We start from the raw sequence: 20,067 nt of genomic DNA on the forward strand, positions 1-20,067 counted from the left end.
ATAATAATAATAATAATAATAGTAATAATAATAAACAATGATAAGCGTATTATGTCTAGTTATGTAATAAATAGCTATTGAATTGTTTAAAGAATGGAACTTAATTTGAACGTGGCTTTTTACACCAACTACTTATATATCAATATGGGTTCCCCCACGTTAACAATTTCATCAAGGTTTAACTTTAAGTCAAACGCTTTAGATAATATAATTTTGAAGATTTTTTGCACGTTAATAGAATGGCTAGTTGAACAAAATATGACTGGAGCTTTCATCGCACTTCCGAATTTCTTTGCTTGTTGTGTAATCTCTATTTGATCTTGAAATGATAAATCAATAAACTGATCATACTTCGTCCCCACTAAAAAGGGAATTGCCGTCTTATTGAATCCTCTCACCTGTCTGTACCATTCCTTTATTGAATTTAGCGTAGACTTTCTTGTTAGATCAAACATGAATAATATTGCCACTGCATCATTTGAGACCAATGGTAGCATATTGATAAACTCCTTTTGTCCTCCTAAATCCCATATCGAGAACGTTATAGTTGTGTTTCTAATTTGTATCTTTTTATCCATAAAGTTAACCCCTAATGTTTGAATATAGTCTTCGTCAAATGAACCTTCCACATACTTCACCATTAGTGATGTCTTGCCAATCTGGGAATCCCCAATTAAACCAATTTTTAAGGCGACTCTAATAAATGAGTTAGTACAAGAAATAATGAAATAAAAATGGCATCCCTCCAGAAAGAAGGGGTGATAAATTACATACTGGTTATTCTGATCCTGTTGATTATCTTCTTCCATATTATGATCTCAATTGTGACGGACGTGTGGTTGTTAAGTCAGTAGATGATTTGTTGTTGTCGTTTGATTTTGTTACAGCGTAACCAGTGCGTTTTGTTTGTTTCCACATCATACACTTCACTGAAACTAAATAAGTTTGTTTACATTTTGAGACTTCAGGTACGACCCAGGGTTGCGACAAAGTTTAGGTAGTTTGTCGTCTGAATGTCGCAACAAAATAGGGCTGTAGCCCTAGTCATGTGATGTGAATTAACATAACAAGAAGAATTGCTGGTGCGCAAAAAGATTATGTGTATTTTATGTGCGTTGTTATCCTGCACACTAAAATTGAGCAGTGTACACACACACATATTGGGCTGTATTTTTATTTTTGTTTTTCTGCTGTTCTCTCACTGTTAAGCTCTAAGTGAATTTGTGTGTGCTGTAATAGTGTGTGTGTTCCAAGTCCCAGCTCTCACAGATACTCACGCACGCCCATACTACTGAAAATTTCCTGACTTTCTGTATCTAAAAATTTTTTACTAGGAATTTTTTTCTTTTACGTTTTTCACTTGTTTCATATAATCACCAACTCAAGTACAACATGGCTGTCGGTAAAAACAAGAGATTGTCCAAAGGAAAGAAAGGATTAAAAAAGAAGGTCGTTGACCCATTCACCAGAAAAGATTGGTTTGACATCAAAGCTCCAACCACTTTTGAAAACAGAAATGTTGGTAAAACTTTGATCAACAGATCTACCGGTTTAAAGAATGCCGCTGATGGCTTGAAAGGTAGAGTTTTCGAAGTTTGTTTGGCCGACTTACAAGGTTCCGAAGACCACTCTTACAGAAAAATCAAATTGAGAGTTGATGAAGTTCAAGGTAAAAACTTGTTGACCAACTTCCATGGTTTGGATTTCACTTCTGACAAATTAAGATCATTGGTCAGAAAATGGCAATCATTAGTTGAAGCTAATGTCACTGTTAAAACTTCCGACGATTACGTTTTGAGAGTTTTTGCCATTGCTTTCACCAAAAGACAACCAAACCAAATCAAGAAAACTACTTACGCTCAATCCTCTAAATTGAGAGAAGTCAGAAAGAAGATGATTGAAATTATGCAAAGAGAAGTTTCCAACTGTACTTTAGCTCAATTAACTTCCAAATTGATTCCAGAAGTCATTGGCCGTGAAATTGAAAAATCCACCCAAACCATTTTCCCATTACAAAATGTCCACATCAGAAAAGTCAAATTGTTGAAACAACCAAAATTCGACTTGGGTTCATTATTGGCTTTGCACGGTGAAGGTTCAACCGAAGAAAAAGGTAAGAAAGTTTCTTCTGGTTTCAAAGATGTTGTTTTAGAATCTGTTTAAGGATAATGATAACTGAAGAGAAGAATTAGTTTTTTCAAGTGTATAATATAGTTTCTCTCTATTACCTTTTCCAATAATAGCATTTTAAGTTTTCTATTTTATTTTGTATAAAAAACATAATGAAAAATACCTATAAGTAATATAAATGAGTGTGGGATTAAGTGAATACGAGATGTTGTAGTGATAATAGGGGAAACTCTTTGGCGAAACTACAAGAGAGAGTGATGTGTTAATAATGAACGAAGAAATATGTGATTTTTGTATGAAATTTGCAATTATTCTGATTGAATTTGGGTACTTTGACATTGAATCTAGAACGACTATACAAATGTGCTACTTTGTCAAAATATCCTTTTTGAGAATCGGCATATTTATGGCCCTGAATATCGACTACCACATTCCTTTTACAACACTACGTAACCTTTTGAGAAAGTACAAGTGAAAGAAGTATAGAATTCAGTGTTTAGTTTAACGTAAGTATTACTGTGGAATGCTTTCTTCGCGACACAAGCAACTTGTACCTGCACCCTTCACACAATTTATTTCCTAAAACTACTCCAATGCGAAAACAATAGTGCTAAATATGATGATGAGAGAATTCTTAACGAACGGAGTAGGAATGTACATACTATCACTAGTTTCCAAATAACAAAAATAAAAAAAAAATAACATGGAACTTGTATTGCTAAATAAATTACTAGATTTTATAAGCAATAAAAAGAATTTGAAAAGGATGCTTCATCACAACTAATAGTTTAGTTTCTTTACTTCTCCCCTGTTTACTGGGTTATTTTATTTAGATTATGCTAATATAATTTTTTAATACAAGAATTTTTATTTTTTTAATTTATGTTGCTGATTGCCCCTAAAATTTCAAATTCCTGAAATTCCCTGAGTGACTTGAACCCAGACACACATTCACTCACTCACACAAACAAATACACAAAATTAGAGAACCTGAATTTCAGATTCTCAAATTCCAAAACAGCAAAGTTGTTGTTTTTTTTTCCGTTTCATTTCGTTTTATTATTCGAATCTATCTATTAATTCTATTCTCTTTATCAATATAACCAATTGGATGGTTAATTATTAACTAAGTCTTTATCAATGAGTAATAGTCGAGTATGTAATTCGGTTGCAAAATAAAGTTTTGAACAAGGGGTAGCCTATTAGCACACCATTGTTTTTGATAAGCATTGATGAGATATGTCAACTATGGCTATTGCTATAGTCGAGCAATTCAATTGAAATCAACTCTTTGCTCAATTCTATTTGTTTCGTCAACATTTATAAGTTATACTAACTGTTTACATAGTCTGAGGAACAAAAGAAGAACAAGCCAAGAGAGGGCGAGTCTGGTTCAATCGCCAACAAAGGTGATATTGACGACTTTAACAAAAAAGTTAATTCTGATATAAACAACAAAACCACTGGTGTCAATGGATCCACAAATAAACCAAAACCACCCACACAGGCACCACCAGAAGCTCCTAAGAAGAAAGTCAGTATTAGGGACAACACTACATTTTCTTGGAAAAACATTGGTGGTTGGGATGTTGAAGACAATAGTGATAAAAAGGCATTATTGAAAAATACCAAAAAGGTCGAAGGATATATTATTGATCATTTCTATGGTGACTGGTATTGGAATTGTGCTCTTATCATTGGTACTTGTTTCTTTTCCTGGTTTTTTGCTAGACTTGGAGGTGGTATTTTATCACTTGGATTGGTGTTATTGTTTACTAATTCAGTTTATCGCTCGGAGATGAGAAGATTCAACCGTAACATCAGAGATGATTTGACTAGAGTAAAAGCTGACAATCGTTTGGTAAACGAATTGGAAACTATGGAATGGATGAACTCTTTTTTGGACAAATTTTGGGTTATTTATATGCCGGCTTTGTCTGAAACTGTTATGTTTCAAGCTAACGAAATATTGAAGGATCAGGCACCAGGTTTTGGTATTGATGCTTTATCGTTGGACGAGTTCACCTTGGGGTCCAAAGCTCCAAGAGTTGATTCTATTAAGTCATACAGTAAGACTGGCCAGGATTTGATTGAAATGGATTGGGCTTTTTCATTTGCTCCCAATGATACTGATGATATGACCAAAAACGAAATCAAAAGAAAAATTGACCCAAAGGTTGCTCTTGGTGTGACTGTTGGTAAAGCCTTTGTTTCGAAAACTTTGCCTATTTTAGTGGAAGATATGTCGTTCACTGGTAGAATGAAAGTAAGAATGAGACTTTCCGCAAACTTCCCACATGTCAAGATGGTTTCTGTCCAGTTTTTAGAAGCCCCAGAAATTGATTATGCCTTAAAACCAGTCGGTGGTGACACCTTCGGTATTGATATCATGTCGTTTATTCCTGGTTTGTCCAAGTTTGTGAACACTATCATTCACGCTACTTTGAGACCAATGTTTTACGCACCCAACTGGTTTGACGTTGACGTAGAAGAGATTATGGCTGCACAATCCAATGATTCCATTGGTGTTGTCGAAGTTACCGTTAAACGCTGCAGAAAATTGAAAACTGGTAATCCGACAAAACCAAAGAGTCTTAACCCATACGTTCAAATCAAAGTTACCAACAATGGGAAAATCGATGAAAGAACAAAAACTAAGAAATTGGTCAATGACCCAGTATTTATGGAGACAAAAACCATTTTAGTTAACCTGTTGGAAGGGAATTTCTTGAATTTTAACGTATACAATCTTATTGAAGATAAAATGGACGACCAGTTGATTGGGAATTGTGAATTTGGTTTGGGTGAATTGTTGCAAGAAGAAACCATTCAAGGCATCACAAAGAATATCATGGAAGGTGGGAAAGTTGTTGGTAAGATCGAATTGGATATCAAGTATTTCCCAACTATACAACCAACGATTTTGGAAGACGGTTCAAAAGAAGTCATTACAGATAATGAAGTTGGTATCATGAAATTAACTTTACACGAAGCTAGGGATTTGGATATTTCCAAGTCAGTTATTGGTTTATTGAACCCATATGCCGAAATTTACGTCAACAACGAAAAGGCTAAAACTTGTCGTAGATTAAGACAAACTAACGAGCCTGGCTGGAATGAGTCGTTTGAAAGTTTGATTAAACAACAATCTGAAACATCTATTCAAGTGTTGGTGAGAGATTCTGTCAATTCTGATATTGTTGCCAATTTGGAGGTTAATTTACAAGATGTTATTTTTGAATCGCAAAGAGGACAGCATTGGTTTACTTGTCCACCAATTTCTAAGAATGGCCCTGCTCCAAAAATTAGACTTACTACAAGCTGGAAACCATTGGCCATCGATGAGGCCACAAGCGAAAAAGTTGTTCGTAATGCTCCAATTGGTGGTATGAGATTACATTTGAGAGGGGCTAAAGGTCTCAAGAATTTGGAATCTGTTGGATATGTTGACCCATACGTTAGGGTAATGTTGAATGGTAAGTTAAGAGCCAAGACCGTTACATTTGCAGAAACTGTCAATCCTCAATGGAACAGTGTTTATTTTTTACCAGTTGCCAATGAACATCAACATTACTTGCTTCAAATTATGGATGCTGAACCTGAAGGAAAAGATAGATCATTAGGTACTGCTGCAATTAATGTTGCCGACATTTTGAGAAAAAATGAAGAAGGATATTATTTGGGATATGACGGATCCGATGAAATCATCGAACAGCCCGTATTATTTAATACTAAGGAAGCTGGTTCTATTTTCTACTCTGTCTCATTCTTTCCTGCTATTCCAACTTACTCTTTGTCTCAATTGCACAACTTCGAAACCTACCAAAAAGAGTTGAAGGAACAAGAAGAAAGAGAAAAGGAAAGATATGCTAGAGACGAAAAGATGTTCAAGGAAAATCCCGATGAATTTGAATGGATTGAAATTGAAAACGAGCAGATGAAAGTACCACCAAAAGTTGAATTGAAGTTACAAGATGCTATCAAGTACAGGGCTGGTAATATGATTGTTCATTTGAAAGGTGGCCAATTTGAAAAGCCAGATGTTTATGTTCATACTTTGTTTGATGAACATGCATACCCTTCGGGTATATCCCCTATATCTGAAGGTAAAAAATTGACCACAGCCTCTGTGGGTGAGACATTTATTCGTGATTTACCAAATTCTAATTTGATTTTCAGGGTTGCCAAAGTCGCTGAAGTTACTAAATCTAGTGAAGTTATTGTTGAAAAAATGTACAACACACTTGACATTTATGAAAAATCTTTTGAAAAACCAATCAAGTTGAATCTTGGCAACCGTAACACCATTGAAGTCCAATTGGAATTTATTCCTTCTACTGTCAAATTGGCACCATTGGATACTATTTTGGATGTTGGTAAAATTAAATTGGAGATTATTGGTGGTGAGAATTTGAGGTCGGTCGATTCAAATGGTAAGTCAGATCCATTGTGTACTGTGAATCTTGATGGTGTTGAAATTTACAAGACCGACAAGAAGAGAAAGACCTTAGATCCTATTTGGAATGAATCGGTTGAATTCCCAATGATATCCAGATCCAGACAAGTTTTATTGGTTGAAGTATATGATTGGGATTATACTCATGATGACGAGTTATTGGGTGTCGCAAATATAGATTTGTCTAATATTCCTGCCTTAACCACAACGCCTTTCTCGGTTGATTTAGATACTCAGGGTAAAGTCAATTTGAGAGCAACATTCTTCCCAGAATACATAAGACCACCTTTGGATGCGAAATCAGCAATTCCAATTGATCTTGGTGCAGTTTCTGATGTTGGTATGAAAGCTGTCGGAGGAGCAGCCAGCTTGGCTACTGGTGCAGTTGGAGGTGGTATTGGGGCTGCAAGTGACCAGTTGAATAAAGGTGCTGGGTTCCTTAAGAGTTTCAAAAGCAAAAGAGGCAGAAATAGTAAAGATAAGAACAATAATGATGACTCGTCTTCGTTAGCACCAAGTGCTATAAGTCAATCTAAGAGTTCAGTGTCAGACGATGGTGGACATAATTTGAAACCAGATATTCCTGAAGAGGAAAAGGAATTGAGAGAAGAACAAGGTGAAGAAATTGAGAGTATACAAGCTGCTCCAAATATTCGTGAACAAGATTTACCTAAACCACAGCAACCATTTGTTCCTCACGGTAATGTAAGAGGCCATCAGAGAAATGTTAGTAATGCTACTGATGTGTCAAGTTTTGCAGCTAGTATTCACGGTGCCGACGCACTTCCAGGTAGATTGACCATTGTGGAAGCACGCAATTTCAAAGCTGGAGACAATTTAGAAGTGAAGGCTTCCTTGAAAACCTCAACTAAAGATAAACTGTTATTCAAGACAAGAGGTACCAAATTTGACAATGTTTCTGATTCGTACAAATGGGGAGAAAGTGTTCCTTTTAAAAGCTCACCTTCGGGAAATATCATTTTACAGTTGAGAGAGCATCATACTTTTGGTAAGAGCGTTGTTTTAGGAGAGGCAACTTTAAATTTGGAAAACTATGTTAACGTTAGTGAAAACATCACATTGCCAGTCGGATCAGGAGAGTTGATAGTGAATGTGAAGTATTTCACTTGAGCGTTGCCACACACACACACACGTGATTACGGGCAGCAGCAAACCAATATTTTACATTAGTCCCGCAACAAAAGAACACATAAAGCATGAAGGTCAACCAGACATGTGTTGATTTGGAAATTCACTTGTTTGATATTTTTATTTCGTTTATCATTAATTGTATAGTAATAATGTACATGCTTGTATATGTTGCCCACGTTCTAGATCGATTAGATATACATGAAGTTAAAATTAGTGAGTTGGAAAATTAGGGCTATAGCCCTAAAGATATGTGCAGGACTCCTGAATGTTGTGTTACTTTACTTTATTCTTTTTTTCTTTTTCTCTTTTCAAAATATTTCGCACTAACGAAGTTTCTGGTTCAGGTCAGTAAATGGTAATATGCACACTACGCTCTTGGTGTGAGGGAATACACACACACACAATACTAGCGAGGAAAAAAAGCTTTTTTGCAAAATTTATTCTTGCCGGATTTTCATTCAATAATACACCAACAATAATATAGAGTCAACAATGAGTCAAGTCGTATGTGAGATAGCAGGATAGATAGAAAGGACGAGATGGATAGAACTGATTGATACAGGAATAGACAGGGATATTGAGAATTTTGGATATACAAATGAGAAATACCAACACCAAGACGATTTCGAGTAGTCATAGAATGAATAATGCAGTAATGATATACAGTATCCAGAGCAAGAGAGAGTTAATATAATAGTAATCATTTTGTTTTAATAGTTTTAATTTCAACTGTCTTGAAGATTGAGAATTGGGTATTTTTATTACAACTTGGATCAGTTCTCTACACATCTCAAAAACCTTTTTACTTTTACTACCATGTAATGTTTATGAATTATGAATACTAACTAATTTCTTTTTTATTATAGGCTCCAAAGTGGTACCAATCAGAAGACGTTCCAGCTCCAAAACAAACCAGAAAGACTGCTCGTCCACAAAAATTACGTGCCTCTTTAGTCCCAGGTACCGTTTTAATTTTATTGGCCGGTAGATTCAGAGGTAAAAGAGTTGTTTACTTGAAGAACTTGGAAGACAACACCTTATTGGTTTCTGGTCCATTCAAAGTCAATGGTGTTCCATTGAGAAGAGTTAACGCTAGATACGTTATCGCCACCTCCACCAAAGTCAACGTTTCTGGTGTTGATGTTTCTAAATTCAACGTCGAATACTTTGCTAGAGAAAAATCTTCTAAATCTAAAAAATCCGAAGCTGAATTCTTCAATGAATCTCAACCAAAGAAAGAAATCAAAGCTGAAAGAGTTGCTGACCAAAAATCTGTCGATGCTGCTTTATTAAGTGAAATCAAAAAGACCCCATTATTGAAACAATACTTGGCCGCCTCATTCTCTTTGAAGAACGGTGACAGACCACACTTGTTAAAATTTTAATTTAGGTGAAATTAATATTTTGCAAACATGTTCATGATAAATAACAATGTGGCTTTTAAAGCAATGGATGGGATATGGTTAAGAGGATATCTTTATATTTTGAGTTTTATATATGGGTTCCTTGTTTAATAATGGAAGGTATTGGCTCAGATGAACTTCAAAATGGAGAATACTTTTTTCTTTTACTTTTACAATATTTTCGTCTATTTGCTGTTTAAGCTGCAAAAACAAATTTTTAATCGGTGTATCTTAACTCTTATTCATTTTGTATATTTAATACATATAAAAAATTAAAAAAACGTATAAACTGGAGGTATATTTTGTGTTTTGTAAAACTGTAAAGGATTTATCTTGCCTGCCGTCTGGATGCCAACCAGTTACACGAAGCTGAGTTATTGGACCCAATCAATCTAGCCCAGGTTCAGTTCAAATGTTTTCATTGTTCGCATACTTGAAACAGAAGTTGTCGTGGTAGTAGACTGTATTTTGGATCAATGTTGGAAGTCAGTTTCACCCTGTAAATGAAAAAATTTCTTCTTACTAATTTCACCAATAAAACACCTAGTTAAAACCATAGTGTTTGATATCAAAAGCATATAAATATGAAAGAGTTGAAGTTGTTGGTACATCAAGTATTTTGATTGGATGGATGCAAAAAACTACTATAGACTGACTTCAATCAGTAATTGATAGGACCAAGTTCGCGCAAAAAAGTAGTCACAATTTGGGGCGAGTAAAGAAAGAGAGGATATAACGGCACTTCGGGACTAAGCTCCGTTCGTGCAATTGGTAACAAAAAGGTTTCTCTAATAGAAAAACGAATGATGCCAGGTATTTTTGTATCACCAGACAAAATATACAAAACAATAAAGGTAGTGAATACAGATAGGATCCCTTAAACCAGGTTATATCTTTTGCACACAAGTGTTAACTATTTCAATTACAATGAAGCTTTCAAAACTATTACAACTAGCAGTTTTTTCAAGTTTGGTCACTTCGAAAAACATTTTTGATTTAGAATCTTTGAAGCAAGGTTTACAAGACGAAGAAACAGTAAACAACGATAAACGGGAGCCAGTTAACCTACTTTATTTAGATAGATTCAAAATGGGGGTTTCAGATGAGGCAAAAGGCAATGCAAAATTTAAAAGAGATCCAAAGAACGTTATTGATCCAGCTAGCTTAAAAGAAGGTTCAGCAGAAGAAGAACAAAAAGATAAGAGGGAACCAAAAAATTTATTCAACTTGCAAGCTTTGCATGAAGGTTTAAAAGATGAGGAAACTAAGAGCAAGAGAGAGGCTAAAAACTTACCAAATTTGGAAGCATTAGAAGAGGCCTTGAAAGGTGGAAGTTTACCTAAAAAAGATGCAAAGAATTTAATCGATTTAGTAGCTTTGAAGCAAAGTTTAGAAAAGGAAGCTGCTAAAAGAGATGCTAAAAATATACCAGACTTGGAAGCTTTAAAGACAGGTATTGAAGAGGAAGAAGGGCAAGTAGCCAAGAGGGATGCTAAAAACGTTATTAATTTGAGTAACTTCATTGAAACCCCATCTAAAAGAGAGGGTAAGAACTTGTTTGATTTGACCAAATTTCAACAATCGGGACAACCAATAAAGAAAAGAGACCAAAAAATATTGAAACAAGAGAAGTCATTATTTGTTTTGAATTCGGTTGACTGTTTTAACAATCTTTTACAATCGATTTTGCCACAATTATCATCCATCTCGATTTTTTCAAGTTACATTCGCCAGTTTGCAAGCATTGATGCAAGAACTGCCAACCCTCAAAAAGTAATGTTAATTGTTGCCCCTGATAATGATTCTTTGGAAACCAAGTTATCTGATTTAAAACCATGGGAGTTCCCAGAGCAGATCACTCCCGAACAATCCGAACAAGAACAGGATAAAACGTTAAAAAATAATTTATTACATTTTTTGAATGGTCATTTGATCAATAACTTTGAAGAAAATCTTGTTATTGATAAAAGTTCAACTGACGCAGTCACAATTATTTCTAAGCTAAATAACGGGAAATTTTTAAAAATTAAACAGGACCAATTAAGTCAGAAGTTTTCTATTCGTTTGCTTGATAGTGAAAATTGGATTGACGTTGAAACTATCAAACAAGTAGAAAATGGATTTGTGTTAATAATAAACGATTCCTTGGTCAAACCTTGAATTTAGGGCAAGGTGCTTATCATTAATCAGATTTACAATAGAAGTAGAGTTGTCGGTTTTATCATATTTTTTGAGTTTAGTTCTTTATACATTGTTGTATTTTTTTTTATCTTTTCCATTTTTATAGTTTACTGTTAGTGTTTAGAATATATTCTATTGTTTATTTTCTTGCCTTCTCTTTTGATTAGTTTCTATTGTTCATTATGATGAAATCAAATTTAATTAAACAGAGCAAAAAAATACTTGATGAAAGTTAATACTATTAAGGATCATGGTTTTACATTTACAACTATATTATAATTCCAAATGTTTCTATTCTAAAACGCTGACGCCAGTTTCTTCATTTGCTGAACCATTAATTTGATATTCAACCTTCCATTTGATTTTCAATTGTTTACTCAAAGGATTTTCAATGTTAAAGTCTTGTTGTATACCGTGGTTATTAAATCCAAATATCTTGTCGCTTGTTTGTGGACGCAATTCCAATTTACAGCTTTTAGGCACAGCAATCAAGAATTTCAAATTGGAAATAGTTGAAGTTTGTAAATTACTAAATAAAATCTTCCCTTTCAATGAGTTTGCTGAAGATGACTTCACACCAATTTCGATTTTCAAGTTTGATGTTTGATTAATAGGAATCATTCTAATGTAACCTTCACCTTGTCCAGTAACTTGACTTGGTGTAGTTGCTGGGAACTGTAATCCAAATGGGTCTAACGATGATGAGTTTGTATTTGATTGTAATTGAGGTGAAGGGGAGTTTAAATCTGCCAATAAATCAAAATTCGATGAAGAAGTTTGTTTTCCTTGGGCAGCGGATGGAGTTGGTTGATAAATGGATGGGGTGTTTGAAATGGTAGGGAATCCAGATCCGCCACCTAAGGAAATTGAACCACCAGCACCATATAAATTAAGGGGATTAACATTGGTACTGCTGGAAGCAGTGGTTGCATTATTATTCTCTGAAAAGGTCAAATTGGACAAGTCACTCAATAAATCGGTATAGCCTTGCTCTTTTGAAGCTGAAACATCTTCTGGTGCATCATCGAAATCAATCAAATTCAATTCTTGCGAGGCACTTCCTGTCTTAATCTTACTTGCTTCACTAACATTGCCACCTTTTAACAACTGGAATTTGTTGATAACATTATTTGCACTTTCATTCAAAGCTAATAATTTGTTGACATCTTCCTCATTATCGTCATGATCACTGCTTTGTTCAATCATTTTGTTGATTATGGGTTGAGAACTCTTTACCGAGGAATATAATTCTATAATTGCTTCATCAGACGAATCATCAATCTTGCCACCTTGGCTTTCAATTGAAGTTAACATTTCTCCCAAAATCTCCACTTTTCTAGTTAATCTCGTGATATCTTGTTTGATCTGTTTTTTGTTTTCTTTAACATTATCGTCTTTGAAACCGGCCATAATCTTCATCAATTTATTAGCTTCTTGTAAATCTTGGGGTCTGCCTCTTCTTATCAACTCCTGCAATTTAGCAGAGTGAACAATTGACTCTTCTTGTTGCAATTCCTCCAACGATTTCAAATTATCATTAGGGTTTAACACAGCAACATCTTCAACTTTAACTTCTGGGAACACATATCCTTTGTTAGACAATAATCTATGCATATCTTTGATATAGCCAAAATCATCTTTGTACTTAGAAGTGCGACAAATGGTCTGATACCACTCTTCGATCTGAGCCAAAATCAACCGGTGTACCCTGGTATATCTCAAAGGTGGCCTTTCAGGGAACCTCTTAACCAATTCATTGAGAAACTCTTTTCTCAGAATTTGCAAATGAAAGGGATAACCACAGTTTTTCACTAAATTATCTAATAACGCAATTGCCAATTCACTGGTTTGTGGGTCACGTTGAGAAATCAATTTAACAACAGCAATGGCAGCGTCTCGTGGTGCCGAACCCTTTTTCGCATTAACATAATCACAGATTTCTAAGTTCAATGCCAAATTTGGTTCATCATTGGTTGGCCTGCATGCTCGATAAATCCTTCTTAATAATTTTGGATTGATTTTATCCAAGGAATATGATGACGACATGACTTAATAATGATCGGTTGGATACTTGTATTTTGTCGATGTGAATATCGATTTCTTTGTCTTTTGGTTCAAGAATTGGATAGCACTAGTATAATATGCAAATTATCTAATTATATTTAGAATGTCAAAAAAGCAATATCAATAGCTTCCTCGATAGTTGAGAATGAATTGAATATAGAATCAGTTGGTAGGGTTGACAAACAAAGTGTTTGGTTATTTTTCTATTTTTCTATTTTTCTTTTTTTCCTTCTTTCTTCTAATCTCGGCAAAATGTTGGAGTTACACATTTTTGACCACGAAGTTTTCCCATTGCTTTTTTTCCCTTCTTCTTCTCTGTTTCTATTGCTCTAGTTTGATACAAGCTAGGGGTGGATGAAATTGGTGCTGGAATTCGCGGGAACGATGTTCTCTCTTCGCCACCACAGCGCCCACAAGTGATTGTATCCTCCTCCCTTCACCACCCTCCCCTTCCACCATGATCACCAAAAAAACGTGTATTTCTTAGTAAATCAGTTCTTTTGCAAAACAAATCAGATTATTTTTCTTTTTTTTATGATTCTCTAGGTTGCATTTTTATAACAATATTTACCTAAACCATGTCGTTTGATGAAGGTAGAAATAACTCACTAGATCAAGTTGTGTCTCAAGATAACACAAAAGACAAAGATAATCATAATGATCTACTACCACAACCATCTGGACAAGTCTCCACATCATCTCCACAAAAGGACAACACCCCGCCATCACCAACACCATCGAATGATGATCCAGATCCGTTGGAATTGAAGAAACTATCGCTAAATTACGACTACCTAATGTACAAAATTAAGGACTATATAAATACACTAACGGAGCAAACGTACCAATCAATACTATCTAAACAGTACCAGATCAACCAGGAATACTTACACGATCAATTGAATTTATTTGATAATTATGAGACTATCGATGAAATGTTGAAAACTATAAGTCAATTGGAAATGGAATTTTTAAAGTTGGATCAATTGGAAGTATTCATTGAAGATTTCAAACAGAGATTAAATGTTTTGGAACATGAATTTGACAAACTATAAGAATATGGTATGCATTTCAAAATAACTACGATAAATGGAAAAGCGTATGCTTCAAATTATCAAACTAACCTGTTTCTAAATGTCACTAGATATATTTTGTTGATACTAACGTCTGTAAAAAAAAAAATAAAAGTCTTAAAACTATACAAGTAATTTAAACAATGTAATAAATTATAAATCTCTAGGAGGCGGGTTAGGTGGGCGATTCGAAATATTGGCTGTCGGCGTCTTCCTACCAGATGGATTCGACGGAGGGTTTAAAGAATTATTAATGGGAGTTTCTGTAACAACAGGGTTAGACGGAGGAAGCGGATTTGCAACAGTATTATACTTCTTGACCAAATACTTCTCCAACAATATGAAATTTCTTGAATTACACTTATATAAGACGTTGATAAAGTCACCAACAATTGGAATTAATCCAATACCAAAATCAAACATGACATTCGCCATCATTTCTGCTTCCAACCCTTTTGGTAACCCTCCATCTATAGTTCTAGCCTTTCTAACTAATTGCAATGCAAAATAAAAGGCAATAATATCACCTATCCAAGGAATCAACCCAATGACCCCAGCCCAACCAATTCTTAATCCACACAAATTCAACAGTAAGTCTAAATGATAAGCTCTGTTTTTGACACTGTTCAAAATCTTTAAATCGTGCTTGGGAATGAATTCAGGCAATTTTCTTCTCCTTCTAGCTCCTTTCCGTTGATAGAAATGTAATTCGTTTTCCGGGATCTCTTCAAAATAAGGATCATGGTTAGCATCTCCAAATGTAACTAAATGATCTAGGTTTGTCTATAGATATAAAATGTTTTTCAGTTTGTTAGTATATGAAAAATATCCTTATCTGGGTAAGTAGTGGCGATGGCTAGATAGCGGACATACTTTTTGTAAGAAATATTTGTATAACAATTGTGACATTCTTTACCAATGATTTGTCAATGCCAACTAGTTAAGATAAAGAAAAAGTAGTTGTATAAAACAGTAAGTTTTTTTTTATAATTGTCTTGAAAGCAAGTAGTTTGGTAGTTTGTGAACTGGAATTTCCATGCTTGCTATTCTAAATTTCGTTGATCGTACAAAAAGGCAAGGCTGCGCCAATAGTGGATATTTATTGTTGCTACCATATTATTCATACTGTGAGACCCCACCATTTATTTTTTAATTTGATTGTTTCTCCTAAACAATATTGTTACATTTCCTTAACATAATCATAACATCATATCTTTGACTCTATTTACAACTATATATGTATATTCAAATCTTTATCACTTGTTTTGTATACGGTTAATTACTTTCCACCTTGCAACTGCTTTTCCAATTTTTTCTTAGCAAAATACTCTTTTCTCATATTTCTTAAATCAGGAGGTTGTTGAATCCCCATCTCTTGTCTGAATTCATCAACATCCTTCTCGAGAATTTTTTCCCAGTAAACATTGATCAATGGCTTACTAAACAATCCATTTTTGATTGCCCACGGATAATATATTTCCCTTAATCGTTGACGTTGACTTGATTTCAATCGCAAGGGAGCAAATAAAGCTCCTAACCCACTCATAGGGATACCAATATTAGCAAATTCGAATACCTTAACAGCAATTTCCCCCTCAATAATAATTGGTAACCCAGTTATTGCATGATAAAAATCATGACATTCACGATATCGTTGATATATATAAGCCAATTCTTCATTGTCAATATATCTAACTGCAACCCTAGTATCAGGACTGACATGCTCCTTGTCTAACCAATTGACATAATTTTTCCCAATCGTATTATCAGGTAATGATCGCAAATAGGTCAAATTCAATGAATCTGACGTCATCCGTGGCTTCTCTCTTAATATGGTTCTACCCACAGGATCTGATAGCATCTTGTGGCGTAAATTCTGTAAAATAGGTGTGATGGCAGTACTTTCACCAAGAGCCACAATATATTTATTTTCTTCTGGATGGAAAAATGCCCCCATACTGGATCCTAAAAACATCAAAACTTTCTCGAAATTATATAATGGTACATGACCAGGATAATCTGGAGTACGTCTTTCAAATGGTGGTTTACCATTGAACAATTTCTTATTGAATTTAAGGTTAGGATCATGATAGTGTAATTCACCATTTTCCATTTTTGAAGCTAATACATTGTTTTTGGACCATAAGAATGAGCCCAAAACTGTACCAGCCAATGTTGTGAACAAATAATTTCTTCTTTGATCAATGTGTCCACACTTGATACGAGTATTATTGACAGTAGATTTCAACATTATTTAAGAGGAAATGAAAAGAAAAGTAAATAATAAGTGAACACTGTGTTGATGAAAACAGGGTTGTACAGTTTTTTTTTCTACTTTTTTGTATGTGGTAAGAGAATAAATCCATACGACTTTTTGAAAAGTTCTCACTTTCTTACTTTTTCGTATAAAGATTTGATGGATCTATTTTTCAAACGACATGACATAATTTATTTCTTACTGCAAAAAAACAAAACGAAACAAACAGAACAAAATCCCGAAATCCCTTGAATCTATATATCAGTATATAAATTTCCAATAACACAATCTAATAACTTTATAATAAGCAATTTGTTGACTCTATTGTCCAAATACTGTTGTAGGTCACTTTCATTTTCCTCTTTCTGTTGAAAGATAATCAAAACCAGCTTGATTGAATCTTTCAAATCTTGTTCAGTTTCTTCTTTGTATGATAAATCTAGATATTTGGCCAAATATGCTTTATAAACTTTGATGATCTTATCAGTTAAAATATCAATTGACACTTGTTCTTTTTTGTCTATATCTACTGGGTCTTGATCGTCCAGTGACAGGTAAAATAGGTTTACTCGCAAATCATTGATAATTCTAGCAACTTTATCTCGAGTTATTGATTGATTAATTTTCGTTTTAATAAATTCTCCAGTAATTCGATCTATTGAACCCGCTATTCTATTATTCATTTGGAGTAATGATTTAATTGAAATTATCAAATTATAAAAGAATGGTTTCCGATGTTGTAAGTTGAATACGGTGTTTAATAGTGAAAATAACGACCAATTTAAAACTCCACTCACACGAGTTGCAGGGTTGCTATTTTCATTTCCTTTCAACTGAGATTTTTTACTGTTAGATGAAAGTACAATAAAATTGGTAAACCCAGAATATACTTGAGCAATCGATTTTTGCAATTTTCCACTCCACGACTGGTAAAATGTGGGTTCCAATTTAACATTATTAGACTCAACTGAATTCGAGAAAGAGGACGAGGTGGAGGACGAGGATGATAACAATAACAACCCATCTAATATTTCATTTAATTTGTCAAAAATAAAATCCTGGGACGATAATTTCTCAATTAATTTGACAATAACAATATCACTTAAAATATGGACTATTAAATCATTAGTTATTTTTGATGTAGAAGGACTTAATTCTCTGTCTTTAAATGATGCCAATAACACATTCTTGACAAGTAGTCTATAGTACAACATCTCATTACTTGGGTCGTGATTTTTGGAAGAAGAATTGAAATTTTCAAAAATTATATGATTTGATTTCAAATAATCATTGGTTACTTGTAATGTCAGTTTATCAAAATCAAAAGTGTTCAACTTTGGTTTTTGATTGGAAAAATAATCTTCAAGAAATTTATATGGGTATTTGTTATTATCTGAATATTTGGTGGGGACGGTTTGCTTTAAATGGGTGTTCAAAATATCACCAAATTGATCAATCATCAACAATATATCTACCGATTCTATTCTTGCTATAACGTCTTTAATAAAATCAACCATTAATTGATATACTAATTTTAAAAACTGTAGATTTGCTGTGTTTAATTTCGTCAAATACCAAGAATTAACAAATTTAACCATGATCGTGCTTAGGAATAAATGAATTGACAAATTGATATTAGTTGATTGATTATTGTTGGCTGTGTTGGTAGTGGAGCTCGAGCTATTGGCAGTGGAATCATGATAAATTTTGGGTAAATGAATTAGTAAATGTTTAATTGATTTTCTGTTATTTTTAATCAAGTATTTATTAGGGACGTAAATTGAATATAAGAATTCAAATTCATTGAAATTATTAGCATCAAATATATCATATAAGTCACCCACTACACCGAAGATATTGTTTCCGTTATTGGAAGGTATGTTGTCTTCATTATCATTATTATTAGTATTGACGGCAGACTTTAACTTGAAATCATTCTGTAGACTTTTTTTAATATGTTTTTTCGTTACTAATGAATTTGTAGAAGTTGATGATGTTGAAGGCGACACGTTTCCTGAATTTGGTACGTTATAAGTAGTATGACCATTTTGAAAACTAATTATAGTTGTGGCTGTAGTAGATGTCAGAGCCAACGGGGAGGCCGTAACTGAAACTGTTCCTAAACCTGATCTTGTTCCTGTTCCAAACCCAGATCCTGGTTTTATTGGTTTGGGCTTTAGAATCAAACCTTTATAAGGTCGTTTATTCCGTCTAGATGACATGAGTGGGAGGGAATATGGTTGTAAAATAAACTGCTTCGTCTAAAAATCACAAATCACCTCGTTCATTTCTTTTGCTCCTCCAAATAACACTAACAAAAATAATACGAAAAACAAAAAATTAGAATATTACTGTTCATTTTACACAGTATTGTTTACCATGAAGATACTAACACGTCAATATCATACAATACGACCAAACTATCGAAAGCTACAACATATTCATTTCCCGGGGATTTCCTCATTTCAACATGGTTTGAACATCCAACAATTATTAGTCGATGCCAACCTTGATTATAAATCATTAGAATTCAAATATCGTAGAATTCAACGACAACGTCAACAAATTTCCACCAATACCAATGATTCATCACTTTTGGCTTTGAAAAATAAGATTGAAAATTTACAACCATTACCAACAATTCTTACATTTGAATTTGATAATGTTTATGCCGGAGGATTACGACTGAAATCTGAAGTTTCGCCAAATGATCTTGAAGGGTTCAAACGTATAGGAGGACAATATTTCCAATTAGAAAGAGGAGGACAAGTTACATGGCATGGGAAGGGACAATTAGTTGCATACTTAATTTTGGATTTGAAGAGTTTTGTAAAATTATCAACCAAATGTTACATTAATAATGTCTTGTTGAAAAGTATTCAAAATCTCTTGAAAAAAACATATCATCTTGATAGTGTTGTTGGTGTGGAAAATCCTGGAGTTTGGATTAAAGATAACAAGTCTAAGCTGCTGTCAGAATCATTGAAAATTAGTAGTGTTGGAGTTAGAATTCGTCATGGAATCACCGAATATGGAATTGCTTTGAATATAAATCCTGACTTGAAATATTTGAATACTTTTGAAATGTGTGGATTGAAAAACAAACGTGCAACTTCGATTCATAAACAACTTAGTCACCTTCCGGTCCCATCAGTTGAACATGTTGGAAAATTGTTTGTTGATGAAGTGGCACTAGCTTTAGAAATGAATTCCGTGGAGCATATCAATGCTAATTCTTTGTAACCTTATAGTCTTTTACGGCATGTATACAACTATGTACAATAGATATTTTTATAGACATATAATAAGAGAAACGGGTAAGGAATTGTACAAATCACCAACATAATCAAG

The 20,067-nt window shown here is 33.9% G+C and overlaps 11 protein-coding genes across 11 annotated transcripts; 6 read left to right on the plus strand and 5 right to left on the minus strand. All coding sequences in view use genetic code 12, as the record gives it.

Annotated features, from left to right (window-relative positions):
• Nucleotides 1-128: 128 nt before the first annotated feature.
• On the minus strand, nt 129-809 carry TEM1 (Ras family GTPase; the record flags this gene model as incomplete). The annotated part of the gene is made up of 2 exons (XM_019475077.1): nt 129-696; nt 775-809. 2 exons carry the CDS (start codon nt 807-809, stop codon nt 129-131), a joined length of 603 nt encoding a protein of 200 aa, XP_019330622.1.
• Nucleotides 810-1,392: 583 nt separating this feature from the next.
• RPS1 (40S ribosomal protein eS1) lies at nt 1,393-2,163 on the plus strand (the record flags this gene model as incomplete). The annotated part of the gene is made up of 1 exon (XM_716407.2): nt 1,393-2,163. The coding sequence occupies one exon, from the start codon at nt 1,393-1,395 to the stop codon at nt 2,161-2,163; it is 771 nt and encodes a 256-aa protein (XP_721500.1).
• Nucleotides 2,164-3,270: 1,107 nt separating this feature from the next.
• On the plus strand, nt 3,271-7,717 carry CAALFM_C103100WA (uncharacterized protein; the record flags this gene model as incomplete). Its single annotated transcript, XM_019475078.1, has 2 exons — nt 3,271-3,285; nt 3,479-7,717. The coding sequence occupies 2 exons, from the start codon at nt 3,271-3,273 to the stop codon at nt 7,715-7,717; spliced, it is 4,254 nt and encodes a 1,417-aa protein (XP_019330623.1).
• A 513-nt stretch (nt 7,718-8,230) lies between these two features.
• Nucleotides 8,231-9,123, plus strand: RPL6 (60S ribosomal protein eL6; the record flags this gene model as incomplete). Its single annotated transcript, XM_019475079.1, has 2 exons — nt 8,231-8,242; nt 8,605-9,123. 2 exons carry the CDS (start codon nt 8,231-8,233, stop codon nt 9,121-9,123), a joined length of 531 nt encoding a protein of 176 aa, XP_019330624.1.
• Nucleotides 9,124-10,068: 945 nt separating this feature from the next.
• Nucleotides 10,069-11,301, plus strand: CAALFM_C103120WA (uncharacterized protein; the record flags this gene model as incomplete). The annotated part of the gene is made up of 1 exon (XM_716409.2): nt 10,069-11,301. The coding sequence occupies one exon, from the start codon at nt 10,069-10,071 to the stop codon at nt 11,299-11,301; it is 1,233 nt and encodes a 410-aa protein (XP_721502.1).
• A 312-nt stretch (nt 11,302-11,613) lies between these two features.
• GGA2 (phosphatidylinositol 4-phosphate-binding protein) lies at nt 11,614-13,368 on the minus strand (the record flags this gene model as incomplete). Its single annotated transcript, XM_716411.2, has 1 exon — nt 11,614-13,368. The coding sequence occupies one exon, from the start codon at nt 13,366-13,368 to the stop codon at nt 11,614-11,616; it is 1,755 nt and encodes a 584-aa protein (XP_721504.2).
• Nucleotides 13,369-13,964: 596 nt separating this feature from the next.
• Nucleotides 13,965-14,441, plus strand: CAALFM_C103140WA (uncharacterized protein; the record flags this gene model as incomplete). Its single annotated transcript, XM_716412.2, has 1 exon — nt 13,965-14,441. One exon carries the CDS (start codon nt 13,965-13,967, stop codon nt 14,439-14,441), a length of 477 nt encoding a protein of 158 aa, XP_721505.1.
• Nucleotides 14,442-14,612: 171 nt separating this feature from the next.
• CAALFM_C103150CA (uncharacterized protein) lies at nt 14,613-15,368 on the minus strand (the record flags this gene model as incomplete). Its single annotated transcript, XM_019475080.1, has 2 exons — nt 14,613-15,242; nt 15,333-15,368. The coding sequence occupies 2 exons, from the start codon at nt 15,366-15,368 to the stop codon at nt 14,613-14,615; spliced, it is 666 nt and encodes a 221-aa protein (XP_019330625.1).
• A 370-nt stretch (nt 15,369-15,738) lies between these two features.
• On the minus strand, nt 15,739-16,710 carry COQ4 (ubiquinone biosynthesis protein; the record flags this gene model as incomplete). Its single annotated transcript, XM_716413.2, has 1 exon — nt 15,739-16,710. The coding sequence occupies one exon, from the start codon at nt 16,708-16,710 to the stop codon at nt 15,739-15,741; it is 972 nt and encodes a 323-aa protein (XP_721506.2).
• Nucleotides 16,711-16,970: 260 nt separating this feature from the next.
• Nucleotides 16,971-18,938, minus strand: CAALFM_C103170CA (uncharacterized protein; the record flags this gene model as incomplete). Its single annotated transcript, XM_716414.2, has 1 exon — nt 16,971-18,938. The coding sequence occupies one exon, from the start codon at nt 18,936-18,938 to the stop codon at nt 16,971-16,973; it is 1,968 nt and encodes a 655-aa protein (XP_721507.2).
• Nucleotides 18,939-19,095: 157 nt separating this feature from the next.
• Nucleotides 19,096-19,959, plus strand: CAALFM_C103180WA (lipoyl(octanoyl) transferase; the record flags this gene model as incomplete). Its single annotated transcript, XM_716415.1, has 1 exon — nt 19,096-19,959. The coding sequence occupies one exon, from the start codon at nt 19,096-19,098 to the stop codon at nt 19,957-19,959; it is 864 nt and encodes a 287-aa protein (XP_721508.1).
• Between the last annotated feature and the right edge of the window lie 108 nt (nt 19,960-20,067).

The sequence above is a fragment of the Candida albicans genome, chromosome 1 (assembly GCF_000182965.3).
Source record: "Candida albicans SC5314 chromosome 1, complete sequence".
Lineage (NCBI taxonomy): Eukaryota > Fungi > Ascomycota > Pichiomycetes > Serinales > Debaryomycetaceae > Candida > Candida albicans.